A 16085-nucleotide genomic window follows, 5' to 3' on the forward strand; every position below is an offset into this window, starting at 1 on the left:
TACAAAATTGATTCAAACATCAGTTTGTTTCACAAAACTATAATAATTTTACAAAATATTACAAAATATTACCTATTGACAAGCTTTAAGCACAAATTTAACCATGATTAAATATATAATTTATCATAAAAATTATTTTCAAGATATAAGTTAGTTACTGTCTTTAAATAGTTATATTTGATAATAAACACCGTCACTATAAAGAAAAATAAATAAATAAAATTCCTGAATTGACTTATAAATTAATAATTCTAGTAGACAAAACCAAAATATAATTAATTTGAACTAGATAAAAATAACCGAACTACAATGCACTTTAAATTTTTGAAGCACTTCTACAAACAAAATAAATCGTACAAAACTAAATAAAATAACGTACGATTACCTATAGTAGAATTCTAAAATAAGTACATAATTCCACATTTCGCTAAACATCTAAAAGTTTATTAAGAACATTTTATTTTTTTTTAAACTGTTCAACGATTATTCATTATCTCATAACGTAGGTAATTTTAATTAATAATGACTTATATTTTTAGAAAAAAAAATTAAATAACATCTAATATATAATAATATGATAGCTTTTAAGTAGTCATTAACTAATGAAAATGTCTAATAAGTAAAACAAAATAATTTCAACGATTCTTACTGTAACGACCAAGTCATAACATATATTCAAGTCGTAACATTTTACATACAATTATTACATAGTGAAAACCACTTTGAACGGAACTAGTCATAATTGTGTGATAAATTGATTGCAAGGAATTAACTAATCCTGGCGATTAAGCAACACCATAATAATAATTTCAGGACTAGGATAACAGGTTTAGGTAGGCACATTACTGCCTGATGTATTATGTGCCATCCGTTTCACTGTATTATATTTATCGCGATAACTCCTTATCCTCTGAGGAGGGCTAATCCAAATTTATCAGTGAAATTCATTTAATTAGAACGGAAACTTCCTGATTGTATACATAATCGAATTCGAAAAGTTTTGGAACAACTTTACGTTTAACGTTATGCACAAGTTACGTGAGATGAAAATCAGAAGGATCTAACTTCAAGACGCTAATTGGCAAGAAAAAATGTTTACCATACGCCCCCGATCGAAACATAAATTTCTACTATAAACTTTCGACAAAATTAATATTATTTTAATAAAGTTTATATTTTTAACACTATACCTAACGTCAAATTATTACAGATAATATATAACAATACAATAACTCATTTAAGGGGCATAAAATAAATTAATTAACATTATACAGTTTCAATTATTTAAACTTCTGTGTTTACAAACAATTACTATAAATAATAAATTATTAGATATTAAATATAGAGTACCACTTTAATCACAAATAACAAACCGTTTAAATTATTTCAACCCGAGTTTAATTCAAAGATACAATCTATTTTAATATATTGGACATCAAATGTAATTTGATTAATTAAAATTTCAGATTTCCCGTTACTTTCGAAGAAAATATAGAGACAAATCATATAGGTTATATCCAATATAAATCACTGTTAAACAAAGTACCTACCTGCGATTATCATGAATTAAGTTTTTATTAAAACATTCAAATTATGATTGATTATAAAACTAAATCAAAATAATACATGGAAACATGTAGACATGAAAATAAAAAAAAATATTTTTATATAGAAATATATAACTATCATAAAAGATTATGATTTATTTAATTAAATGTGTATTATAATTTACAAATTGTATTCGTTTAATAACATGCTATAATAATCACCAAAGTTAATTAAATTATTAAAAATTTTAATTTATTAGAATATTTTTAAAAAACATTTAAATCGGGGGATTGGTTTTATTATCTCTCGTATTTCTAAAAAAATAACCGAGTTAAGTTAAATTAGCCTACAAAGTAAAAAACATAAACAATTAAAAGTTAGCCTAATTATTAAACCAGATTTAAGCAGTTTTATGTTACAACTTACAAGTCAAATTATGTTTTATAAAAATAAGTGTGTTTGAATTTTTATAATACTCAAATTTCAAACATCATCATATCGTTAAAAAAAACATCATTCAAAGGTAGCAAAGATGATAGCATGTAGGTTCACTCTGCTGTACAGCTAGTGTCGAGTGGGCCATTGTAATAAATATGTTGAATTTAATTATCATCATTGTATACGAAGAACGATTCTAAGCGAAGTCGACCTATACCACTAAATACATTTCTTAATATTTTTACTAAAGTAATTAATTGTACTGTAAATTAAAGGTAAATTGATTTTATTTTTTTGCTGAATACGCTACGATTGTTGTATTATTAATATTTTAAAATTAATTTTTATATTCTGAAAGTTGCGTGTAATAAAATTTGAACTTTAAATGCATATAAAAATGTATACCTTTGTATTTTTATATAAATATTAAAACAACTCATGTGAAAAATTGCATTCAATTTTCAAAAATTTTGACTCGATGAATAATTTTTTATTGGTATTTAGAAAAAAAGACTATTGAAAATTTAAAATTCGATAAATATATAAATAGCTCAAATAGAATCAAAATACTTGAACAATTTTATTGCGTACAGAAAACTCGGTTAAAATGTCAAGTATCTATTTATTTTTTAATTACGACAAAAAACAAAATCAATTTTGTCATAAAAATTTCTGTTTTTCATTATTTTTTTATTTTACTTGTTATTATGTTTTATTTTAGAAGTCCTGAGAATTTTTAATTTTTATCTCTTTAAAGTACTAATTAGGCCCAATTTTGTATCAAAAACCTTTCTTTCAGTTGAAAATTGGAGAATTTTCTCGACTACTTATCAAATATACAGAAATAAAATAAAAAACACTCATTGTAAAATCTATACATTCATTACTCTGCTCTGAATCTAAAATGTATAATTTACATGTTAAATGTATTACACATGGTTATTATTATCATTAAAATCAAAATGTTAGTACCGTATCAAGTTAAAATAAATAATAAATTTCTAATTTGGTATAAGTACCGAATTATACAATGATACTATAAATAATTAAAGAAAATCGGTATATGGACTTTTTGAATTTGATAAATAATTTATGAGTGCAAAATGAAATATAACCAATAATTGCCTAATCGTATTTAACACAGTCTAATTATCATAACTGAAACTGTAAATAAAATATCTTAACTCGGATGGTAAATACTACCTAAAACAGAGTAGATGTAATAAATAACAGTAGAAGATTTAATAAAAAAAAAATTAATATTTACAAAACCAAATAATATAAAATGTAAACCAAAAATATAATTAAATAATATTTTATAAAATCAACATTGGTAAGGCGTATAGCTAGTAGCTATGACAACAAAATTCTCGACGGACTACCACAATGGATAAAGTAAGTATTCTAAACGTAATATAGAAACCTAATACAATACATGTTCAATTGAATTAATACAATCAAAGTACTTATTACTTAAATTACCTATTAATTAAATCAAGACTGTAAACGATAAAATTGACTTAATATTATATAAAAATGTATACCTACATGTACATTAAGCAATTCGTTGTATTTTAAATTAGATTACATAACAAAATATTTCGATATTATTATATGCCTAAACTATTTTTAGAATTACTAATTAATAAATTTCATCAACTTTCCAATAAATAATTTGTAATTTAATGTACCTATAGTACACACCTATTATGATATTATATTTTGCATAATTTTCTAATAATAATTAGTTTAGAACTAATATTAATTACCTACAAAATATTTCGTATGTAAAATGTATCCTAATAAAATACATATAATTTGAGTACGTCATATTCAATGATAATAAATTGATATTTGTAAGATTTGACATATTTGTTTACTGATCCGAATTATTATGACTGGAAAAAATGTTATGTATAGGTACTAGTGTAACGTGATTCTAATATCATTTCACGACAGATATTCTATTGGTTTACTATGACTTGTAAGTAATTCGATTTAAGAAAATTAATTAAATTTATATTTTATTAAGATATTCAAAAAATCGTTTCGGTCCGATTTATAATTCACCATTCGTTCCAGCTTAACATTCGAATAATATTCGCAAGTAGGTAATTTAATTACCCATGGTAAAAAAGAATATATCATTTTAAATATTCGGAGCAAAATATGTATGTCATAAATTACTAAATGTATACAAGGTACATCCTTAATAATTTTCACTAATTAGGTAATAATAAATTAATAAAAAAAAATATATATAAAAACTGTATAGTTATAAATAATAACATTAATAACTTACAAAAACTAAAAAAAATCACGATTAAACCAAAAGCAAAACAAATACAATTCATTAATATTTTATTTTAACGGTTTTTTTTATTCTTAAACATTCACATATTTTTGGATACGTGTTTTCATATCTTAACTAACAATATCAAAAATCACTGAATAATAATGTATATATATATACATTCACCATAATAATGTATTTTATTCAAACTTTCTGATAACATTTTTAAATATTACTTATACCTATAATAACAAATAATAAATACTATGTAATTAACGTATGAAAATATATCTACCATAATGAATGTAAAACAATGATGACTATATAAATTGCATTATATTAAAAAAATATATGTGTATATAATAATTATATATATGACGACCTCTTTACAACATAAACCTTAAAACCACAAAAATCGAGTACTTAGCATAAAAAAAATATAACAAATAAAGCAAATACATTGAATTATAGTACTCAATCCATGTGGTTACATGAGTTTCTACACACTCAAACCAAATATGACTAACCATTATTAACAGCCATTTAAAAAAACGTTTTATATTATTTAAATTAAACAAAAACATAGTTATTATAATTTTTACATACCCCTTACTCTATAAATGTAAATTGTAAATAAAATAGTTTTGTCTTTTGAATGAATTCACAAACTGCAAAACTAAAGTTTGATAAAAAAATGTTCGATACTTGTTACTAATTTCCTTCGTGATAATACAAACATGATATGAAATTATTGTTATTATAATATTATATTATAGTCAATAAATAAATTATGTAAATAATTAAATAATCATAAGATAACTAAACAAGTAGGTACGACACTCGACACTTACATTCTAATATAATTCTTAATTGAATATTATTATTTTTCAATTAAATATAAACACTTTCTACAAATTTTAAAATTACAAGGGATGCACTGTAAAATAAGGCCATTCCGCTAATGAGTTAGAATTTAATTTCACTAACAGTATTTTAAAATTTATTTTCACGGATAAATAATTTGTTCGATCTACTTCTATCCAAAATTAAATTATTCTAAAACGGACGCAATACAAATGGGTTGTCAATATTATGCGCAAAGAATAAGCGTATCCCTCCCTTGTTATAGTATTAGCATTATATAATTTATCCATCAACAAAATAAACAGTACCTACCTATATTTTTTTTATAAACTTTTATTTTAAACACCTACTAATATAATTAATATTATGACTAACTGAACATTTAAATTAATTTGTATTCTTTTCATATATTTGATATTTGTTTTAACAATAATTATGATAAATATATATTGGTATTTAATTATATTATAATTGAAAAATAAAAATATCATAAATGTAATATCTACTTGTAATATTATAATTAACATACAATAAATACTACATTAATTTATGTCAGGTTTTAATAATTTATCAATTTTAAAAACACAGTGTAACGTATAGTGTAACGAATGTTACAACAAATAAAGTATACCTTACTATTGTTCATATATAAAACACTATTGAACTATATTATACGAGAATAGTCAAAATAATTATCGTTTCAATTGGTACCTAGAAAGATCTTTATAAAAACTACAAATAATAAATTCGAATATTTTTTTTTAGTTTATCATTTTCAACATTGCTTTGTTCTGCATTACTAAGTTTTATTTAACCTGTTAAATTTCTGTTCGAGTTTGTTGTAGTAGTTTTAATTAATCAATGCAACAAAATATTTTAATTTTAGATAACATAGATCAATTAGATTAAATGTAAATGAGAGAAATTGTATAACCGAACGTCTATATACCTACTATATTTACGAGATTAGTAAATAATTCAGGCGTATTAAAACTTATTGTTTAGCCGAAATTCCCAAACATTAGTCACATTTATTTACTGTTTTTGTTAGTTAACTTTGACAGGGTCACATACTATCCATTCAAAACAGATTGGTACAATAAGTTTTTGATAGACAAATCATCCGATTTAAATATATTGTCAAAGATAACTTTTCTGCTTATACAATAAAAGTTATTTACCAGAAACCGTTAACAAATGAAACAAATAATGCGGTTAGTAATATTAAAAAAAAAAAAAAAGTGGTTATTAGGATAATTCAGTAACCATCATAGTGAGTTGTAGTCCGGTCAACCGATGAACGTAAAGGATGTCAATGAAACGTCCGTATCGTTAAGCTTTCAAAAAGTTCTAAGCTTAAAACTTAATAAAATATTTTTGTTACAAGACATTAACTTGTAAACACTAAATATATAATTAAAGTATATTATACAGAAAACTTCGATAACTCGAACTTTTACAGCTCAAATACTTTCATAATTCGAAAAATTAAATACATTTCCTGTTAACTCGTCAACTCAAATTTGTTTTGTAACTTTTCAGTTTTAAATTATGAAAGTTGAACTAAATTTCAGATATATATACAATCAACATAATATATGTGTGCGTGTGTGTGTGTGTGTGTGTGTGTGTGTGTGTGTGTGTGTGTGTGTGTGTGTGTGTGTGTGTGTGTGTGTGTATATTTGTAAATAATGTAATTTGTATTCAAATGAACCAAAGAAAACTTAGTGCAATGTGGTAAAGACAAGAGATACGGAGTGAGTGTGACTACATAGTAATGGGAGGAGCAGGTGTCAAAGTCAGTAAGAATTATGATCTTTGAGGATAACCAAAAGACAATGTTGTAAGACTTATCGAGGTTTAGCAAGAAAAAGCAGTCAGTCTAACACTTAGTCAACAATCAACACCTAGTTCTATTATTAAAAATTACCCTCCTATTAACTTTAATAATTAAAGGCTAAATATATTTTTGGCTTACAAATTGTAACCCAATTTTTTTATTGATGCAAAATATATCTATCTAATATTTCTGTGCGTTGTATAATTAAATGATTATATAAACTAACATGAATTTCACGCATCACAGGCTATTTATTTGATGAAGTTGAGCACATTATATGTATGAGTGATATAAATAAATAATAATGTAATATAAGTATAGCATATGTATGATTGAATAATTAATTTGCATATTTAAAAATGAATGGAAGTAAATGTTAGATCAGACTTATACAATATAGTACAACAGTAAACAATTTTTTAAATGAGACACTTTACTGTTCCTAAAGGAATTTAGAATTAAATATTAAAAACAAATAATAAGTTGTAAACATTTTGAATATGTTATCTATCTCGACTTTAAACAACAATTAAACTAATGTACTGACGATGAAATGGCGACGATGGTCTAGTTGTATTTGGTCAGTGTCTTTCTTTGGCTCCTGTACACCAAACCAGACAGAACTAATGTAATTTGTTTTAAATTACTTGCGAATAAGAACCCCTTTTCCTTTTGCCAAGAAACAAATTATAACTCAACGATGATCGGTACGCCATTAATCTCTGTCAAAAACCGAGCAGCTCTCCAGGGAAAAAACCACTTTTCCGATTTTGAAAATTACTAACAATAATAATTCGACTCATGACGCTGATTTGTGTCTACAACCGAACGTCAAAAGCAGTTCGATGGTTATGTTTCATCCGACAAAAATTAAAGAAATACCCCATTTCATCCAAGGTTATAATGGCCGAAATCGACAAACTACTTTATTTTAATTAGTATTAATAACTCATATATATTGGTCCTTAAATAAAAATTACACCATTCATTGATATTTATATGTACAATAATTTTAATTATTTAAAAAAAATATAATTAGCTACATATTTTGTTTTAAAACATTTGTCAAAAAATATACTTACACGGAGAGATACATTACTTCTTAGTGTATTTTTTTTTTGCTTTCATTTGATAATATATTGTTTTATTATGAATCACGTGTATTATTAATCAATATCAATCAATTACTTTGGGCTTATATATTAATTTAATATACCTATAATGTTAATTTCTATAATAAACTACATTATAAAATCAGTGGGCTTACACTTTAATTCAATATAACATAATCAATATCATAAAAACAAACTCTAAACAAATTCTAATTTGCACATAATATATGCATTGTATAAGAAACAGTCGCTTATATCATCGCCACCACTCTTCACTCCCAAATCTTTCCCTTATTTTTTTCTCTTCATTCCTCGTATCTTATAATTTTACTGGCCAATTATTTTATCAAAAAACACTCATTTTTTTAAATCTATTTATGTTTTTGAAAATATTTTTTATAGTTTTTAAGTTTTTTACTTTTTTGAGTGATATCATATTTTATATTTCATATTTTGAAGCAAAATATTTTTTGGGATATTTCGATACATAAAAGTCGAAATTCTTACGAGTAGTCTATAAGTTATAAGTAAATATTTAAAGTTTAGGTGAACAGAGTAGGTAGTGATACACTGATACACGGGGATACCCTGAAAATGTTGGTCAACTACTCCGCCACCTAAACTTTAATACTTATAACTCATAAACTACTTGTCTGAATTTCGATTTTTATGAATTGAAATACTACAAAAAATATTCTGTTAAAAATAGAAAATTAAAATTTAAGTCATTTAAAAAAAAAAACTAAAGAAAATATAACGATAAAAATATTTATTTAAAATATTTAGTTATATTTTGACTGGAAATTATGTTATTACAAAATTAAATAGTAAATACCATAATACATATTTTACAATTTTATATATCTCAATTCTCTATCACGAAAATCAACAGATGTCTTTCATTTTAGTTTTATTTAACGTTTAAGTATTAAGATTTAATACAAATATGGTGTTACAATTTACTTTAATATACAAATGTATAGTGTGGTATAAAATAAAAAATGTATAAATACATTTATCACAAAAAAAGTAATGCCTCAGTGTAGTGTGTAGCGTATGTAATCGAGGGCGTACAATATATAGTAAGAATAGGTAGAATAAAATAGGAAATTAAAAATTCACATTTTTTTAAAATAAAAAATATTTATATTATACGACATACACACAAAATATTATTCATCGTAATATTAAAACAACATGTGTTAATCTAGGTAGTATTTAGTTTTTATTATAATAAGAAACTAAAAGATTTTGTTGAAGTGTTAACATATAACAAATAACAATTAAAATTTAGAAAAACCATTGATATTTTAAACTAAAAGTTAAATTATATTAAACTATAAAGTAACATAACATATTAAATATATTAAACATTGATTACAATTTATGAATAAATAGTGTAGTAAAATATATAATACTTATTATTTAATTTAAAAGTTTTAAAATATATTTTCTACTTCGATAATATCAACCAAACAAATTTTTTTCGTTAAACGTATTTTTATTTATTTTGTATATTAAATAAAAATCCAAAGATTCACTAGTATTTTATTGTTTACATTTTTGGGGACCAACGTATATGAGAATACATTGCAGGTACTCTGCCACTTAAATGATCAGTCAGCACCAACGTAAACAACCGTAATTATTATATTTATTTATGTTTTCATGATAAATAATTTTAATTTATTACAAAATGTTTTTTTTTATAATATATTCTGTTTTTGCTAAATGCTGAAAAGTTTAGTATAATATTATATATATACTTAAAATTGTATATTTTTTTTGTTCAGCTGAAATGAGAATCTAGCCATATCTCGTTTGGTGATAAAGTATAAACTATAAAGGAAAAGGATAATACATAATTGGGAGAAAAAAGTGTGTCGTGCCTTTTTAATACTTAAATGAGTATAAAACATAGGCAAGTCTAAAAAAAAAAAAAAACAGTCACGAGTCAATGAGGAACACACTAATAATTTCGCTCCCCTGCCAAAAGTTAAAAATTACGAAACTGTATACCTTAGTACTGCATTTCTACATAATAAACAAGGGGCAATACACTTAAACATAATAGTATCATTACTTATACACAGAAACAAAAGATTGAGCCTTTATAATAGTATAGTAGTTAAATGGATAAAAAAATGAATTAACAAGGAAAATAACTGGAACATAAAAATAAAAACATACAAGTAATACAAGAGAAAAAACGTTGTATCAGGTATTTTAATATAAACTAGTGACAAGGAATTCATAGAATTAAAAATATTCGTTCATATGAATAATATTAATAATATGGTATTTTTTGCTTAAAATTTTAAAATTCCAAGTTACAGCGTAAACGAAGTACACGCATATTTAATATTAATTAAACAATAAACTAAACATATTATAATACAAAGAATACTTATATAAATTATTAGTTATTACCTAACTACCTAAGTTATACCGTATTATTTTTTATTTGTTAACTATAGGTACTTAATGTATTAGTTGTTTCTAAAATTATAAATTATATTTCGTATTTATTTAACATTAAACATTTATAATAATAAAGTCCAACTATACTATACTAATATTATGTAAAAAAAATTATTTCTTAAGGTAAACGCCCCAGAAAAAAATATAAATCGAATCATATAAATAGTATAATGCCGTTGTGTTGACATCGTTTTGCAAGCTGAAATGTCTAAACACGTGGATCTTATTATAAATTAATGTTATGAAGTCACTGGTCTCTCCCCACTCCAATCACTTATAAAATAATATACCTTCTTCGGCTAAACGAATAAATTTGTAATTGTCCAACAAATCTATATAAGAGTTATATTCAAAACCAGTTAGTTGTTTGGGAGACGACGAACAGCTGAGGTTCTCTGTCGGGTCTGTCGTCGTAGTACTACGACAGCAACCGCAAAATAATTACAATGTTTCAGACGTGATCAGAGAAAGTAAAAAATTCTTCCACAGTAAACATATGAGTATATGACCATCAAGGAACACACTAGTTGCGTGAAAGGATCAGGGAAAAAAGTCGTACGCGTCATTTAGACTACGCAAATTCACCATAACCGGTTTGATTGTACTTTTTACTCTACTCATTACTACATTAATATAAAATGACAGTTATGCAATTTAGTTCTACAAGAAAATAAAGTTACTGTTATTGGGTCATCACCAAAGAAATCGAGAGTAAAAAGTAATAATAAAACGAGCATGGACAGGATACGGCGAGTGGGTGTTACACTCTACTCGTTTTATACTACAAGTATTTTACATTTTAAATCGCTCCCGACTTCCACGCCAAGCCAATTTCCAATGTTCTTTCTCAAACTTAACGGGGATCAATATGAAGAAGATTTGGCAATTTTTTAGTCAGTTTTTGTTATTTTTCCAATAATATTATATTGAGAAATCATAAAAATAAGCTTTTTAAAGTGCCAACTATACGAAACTATGATAATTTCAGTTTACAAAAGAACAATAAATCTTTTGTAGAGCATTTTATCAATTATATCAAAAAATCTAAAATATAAAACAGTGAATATTTCAGATTAACTGTGAACTTTAATTTCAATAGATATACATAATACATGATGATATTATATTAAATATATATTTTTTTTAACAATAGAAAAGTAACTTAAAAACCTTGCAAATTTATTTTCAACTGTTAAATTTCATAGTCGACGTATAATTTAAAATATTCCATATACATTAAAATAGAACAACAGAGAATACAGTTCATATAACTTCCATACTTGTAACTTATATAAGTCTATCCAAGATAACGAATACAATTAAATAAAATAGTTCTTCAATACAAGAACCTGTAAGAAATATTTTTTGAATAGGTAGGTAGTAAATATATCTTTTATTTCTTTTACATCTATGCAAAGAAAAGATAATAAAAGGATTCACTCATAGACCATATTATTATCAACCTTCTTATGTGCCAACTATTAACTCATTAGTATTGATTAGTTACGGACTACAGATCTATATTCAGGCTTAAGTTATGTATCTATTGTACAAATTTGAACGAGTAATTTTGATTCTATTAAATCCATTGTTAAATTAAATTATGAAAAATGAATTTACCTGTCCTATGTTATTGAAACCATGTTTAGCTGCAATTTGTTCAGCCTGATCAGAGCCTTTTGGTATATGCACGGCGAATTGATTCATATATATTGGACGCTGACGCTGTCCCACGCACAAGGTGACAATGCTTAGGCACAACAGGCCAAACCATGGTCTCATTGTACGTAGACGATCCTAAAATAAATGTATTAGTTTGTATAATAATAATATGAAATGTCCAAATCTGATAATCAATAGCCTATAGATTAATCTATTAAAAGGAAATATAAAAAGTCTAATAACTTATAATATGAATCATAAATTGACAAATCTTATCAATCTAGATAAAATTTATAAAATTAAACTGATACTTTCAATAATATTACCAAGGTTTACTATAATTAATAAAATAACAATAAATTGTTAATTTCTAAAATATGATATAGATAGGTAAAAACAACTAATGGGTACAAAATAACTTTAGATAAATAAGTAATAAACTAATCTATTAACTCAAAATCATTAAATTAAATTCATTAAGATAATCACATAATAATTCATAATAATATATAAACCATTGATTAAAAACAAAATTAGTATAAATATTAAGTACTCTAATTATAAAATAAAAGTAAAACTAACAATTTTGAAAATAGAAGATAAGATTAATAAATAATTAGGTACGAATAATATTAGTTATAAAATCGATTAAACATTTGTTCGATAGAGTATCAATAAATAAACAAAAATTATATCAATGACCACTTAAGATAGCTAATTATTAAAAAATATTTTATTGTCATGAAAAATATATTTTACTGAACATTTGACTTATCAAATAATTTTAGTAAATCATAGGTAAATACTATGCAAGTCAGGAATATATATATATATATTTTTAATACCTATTAATTTAAGTTTAAGTAAATATGATCCTATGCCAAATTAGTATGATAGATAAAACAATTAATAATATAATGCAAATTTTCTTTATTGAGAAAATCTATGATTTTCATCTGTGGGAAGGTATATTTGAACAAAAATTGAATATAAATTAATTTAACTAAACCAGGTACTAGAAGCATCAATAAAAACTTAATATACATTTTTTTAAACAACAATTAGTTCATTAATAACATCAAAAAAAAAACACTATGTAAGAAAATTAATATTATCAACATATCCAAATAAACCACAAAAAGGGGCTAAGAAAATAACTTCTATATTATCTAGAAGGAACCAATCTCCTATAGAGACAAAATAATAACTTTTTTTTAGTAGATAATAAAAACATAAAAAAAATGTCTTTGGCCACTTCTCATGAAGTACCTACAACTAAAATATTTTTTATGTTTATTTGTTGGACACAATAACATCAAAATATAAATATTTTAAAATATGTTTAAAGTATTTAATCGAAAATAAACAAAATATAATTTTTATTAATATTATGTCTAATTGAATTTATTAATATTTTTAATACCTAATGTTGTTATTCATTGCATTTAGCAAATATTACTAAAATCATTTTGTTGTTCAATTTAATAGATTAAACATCTTTTTAATACAAATTATGACAATTCGCATTTTAATCTATCATAAATTTTGCCATAAGAATATTTATTGCTCATGCTAGAGACCACAAATGAACAATTTTAACAAACACATAAAATATTTTAAATCTACCTATTCTAGCTTAGTTCAATATATTAATTTAAAAACTATACCTAAATGTTCGAGTAAATATTTATAAATAAAATAACATAAAACAGGTAAATAGTAGACATTGTAAAGATTTGAGCCCTAATATACACTCCATAAAACAAATAAATACATACGAGCTATTGAGCTGAAGACTAAGAGTTTTGATACACTTCACAAAATTCCACTAAACATTATGTAATTTAATGTTTTCTTTTAATTTTCCAAAAACAACTTGTAATCGAACTGTTAAATATAAATAAATTTAATTCTTAAAAACATTAAAGCAATGTCCAGTGTAGTTGGTTTAAAAACTAAAATAATAGAAAGCGATAGATTTAATTTAATAAGACGTTAGTTGAATAATGTGAAATACTAAATTGTTAATTAGAATTAGTGGCCGACCGAAAGACAAGCACGGAGATCGGGAATCAACTGACTGACGGTAAACTACAAGTTACAACTCGTTTGATAAAAAGTGACTACAAAGTGATAGCGTCGCACGTTTCTAGAAATCATATGACCACTAGTGAAACCAGTATGTACACTGTTACAATAATTATGCTATACCGTACCGTAGAAGAAAGTAATGGCACATTCAGTTCGAACTTACGAAATACAAGTAACAAATTTACCAGTACGACTAGTATGTGTAGACATGTAGTACGGGATCGGAGCCCGGAGACATCATTACATTGACAATTAATAGTTTAAGATTAAGACCATTAAATATTGAAGTAGCTACTAACATTAAATATCTAAAGTAGTATAACATCTCGATATAGGCATATTTATAAATACAAATTATAAATATCAAATATAATAAAATTGTAAAATTAGCATTAAATTAATTAATAAATTTAAAATTTAAATTATTGCTAAAAATAAGTACGTGATAGGTACTATCGTTAATTTATTTATCGGTGACGCATCAGCAGATCAGCTCCTAACTGTAGTTTTTATAGGTACATCTCGAAATTACAAGATGTATAATGTATCTATTTAATTTATAATAATATATTTTAAAGGTTTTGTTTTGTTGAAAAAAGGTTTTCAATTAAAATTGTAATATGATAAATTGCCTATCCATCAAATAAATAGCATAACGTAAATAAACATATCAATATATTACTAAAAAAAATAAAATAATTATTAACTATTATACTATAATATTGCAATGTTTAATTATTTATATTTTATTTTTTATGTCATACAGTTAAAATTCTAAAACAATAAACTCACTTTATGTTTAATCAAAAACTTGAATAAGTAGGTATATACTTTCAAACTTTCGCATACAAATCGTCAAACCCCAATACTCAACGACTGTATAAAATGTATTAAGTACTTAAAAGTTAAAACGCCATCAGCACTAATGAATTGTATACTTGCATTACATTTTTTTACTCCCAAAACTGCTTTGGATTCAAACTCGGGCGTACTGATTGCGTTACTGTATACCTATATAATATTACATTGAAATATTCTGAGATTGTGGTTGAATCTTAAGTGTCATACTTTTCATTTTTCATAAAAGAAAATATTATCAAGTCAAAAAAATATAAGTTGCTTGCTATTTTAAATTATTCCCAATTCCCAGACGTTACAATAATATCATAAAAAATTCTTTAATATTTAGAGGAAATGCCGAGATACTCTTGTATGCATAAATGCATTGAACAAACTTTAAAAAGTAGGTCAATGTTTTTACTTCAATAAGTCATCATTTTAACTAGATATACTAAATTTTAACTTCATTCTGGCGTTAAACCTAACCACTAACTAGTTGAAACTTTATTTTTATAAAGTAACTATATGCCTGTATAGTATGTATACCATTATAAAAAATACTCTAGGTACAAGCTACTAAGAATATTTTTCAACAAATAAATTGTAAAAATGTATTTATTTATTTTTTATGATACAATAATATAATAAAAATAAAACTACTGCATAGTTATTAAAGTTACCTATAAACATGCAACTAAAATTAAATTAAAATCAATTAAAAAATATTTCAAAGTATCTACAGTAATCTAACCTAGAATAATTTTCCAATTAATTTATGTTTAGGTAAATACGTATATATAATATATATCTAGCTGAGTCGCAATAACTAGAAGGAAGATAAAAATTCGCTTTGAAATATGTATTATTTGAGATATCCAACTCGTACTTATATATTTATTTGTATATAATTTATATT

The 16085-nt window shown here is 24.0% G+C and overlaps 1 protein-coding gene across 2 annotated transcripts in view; it reads right to left on the reverse strand.

Moving 5' to 3' along the window:
- Positions 1 to 14334, reverse strand: part of LOC132931025 (furin-like protease 2) — a 129035-nt gene extending 114701 nt beyond the window's left edge. For both annotated transcript variants that reach the window (XM_060997210.1, XM_060997209.1), the window contains exons 1-2: positions 14017 to 14334; positions 12197 to 12373 (exon numbers count right to left, since the gene is read on the reverse strand). In XM_060997210.1, the coding sequence (XP_060853193.1) occupies positions 12197 to 12358 (162 nt within the window). In that variant the 5' untranslated portion in view covers positions 12359 to 12373; positions 14017 to 14334. The remainder of the gene's footprint in view (positions 1 to 12196; positions 12374 to 14016) is intronic.
- Positions 14335 to 16085: the final 1751 nt, after the last annotated feature.

The sequence above is a fragment of the Rhopalosiphum padi genome, chromosome 4 (assembly GCF_020882245.1).
Source record: "Rhopalosiphum padi isolate XX-2018 chromosome 4, ASM2088224v1, whole genome shotgun sequence".
Taxonomy (NCBI): Eukaryota; Metazoa; Arthropoda; class Insecta; order Hemiptera; family Aphididae; genus Rhopalosiphum; species Rhopalosiphum padi.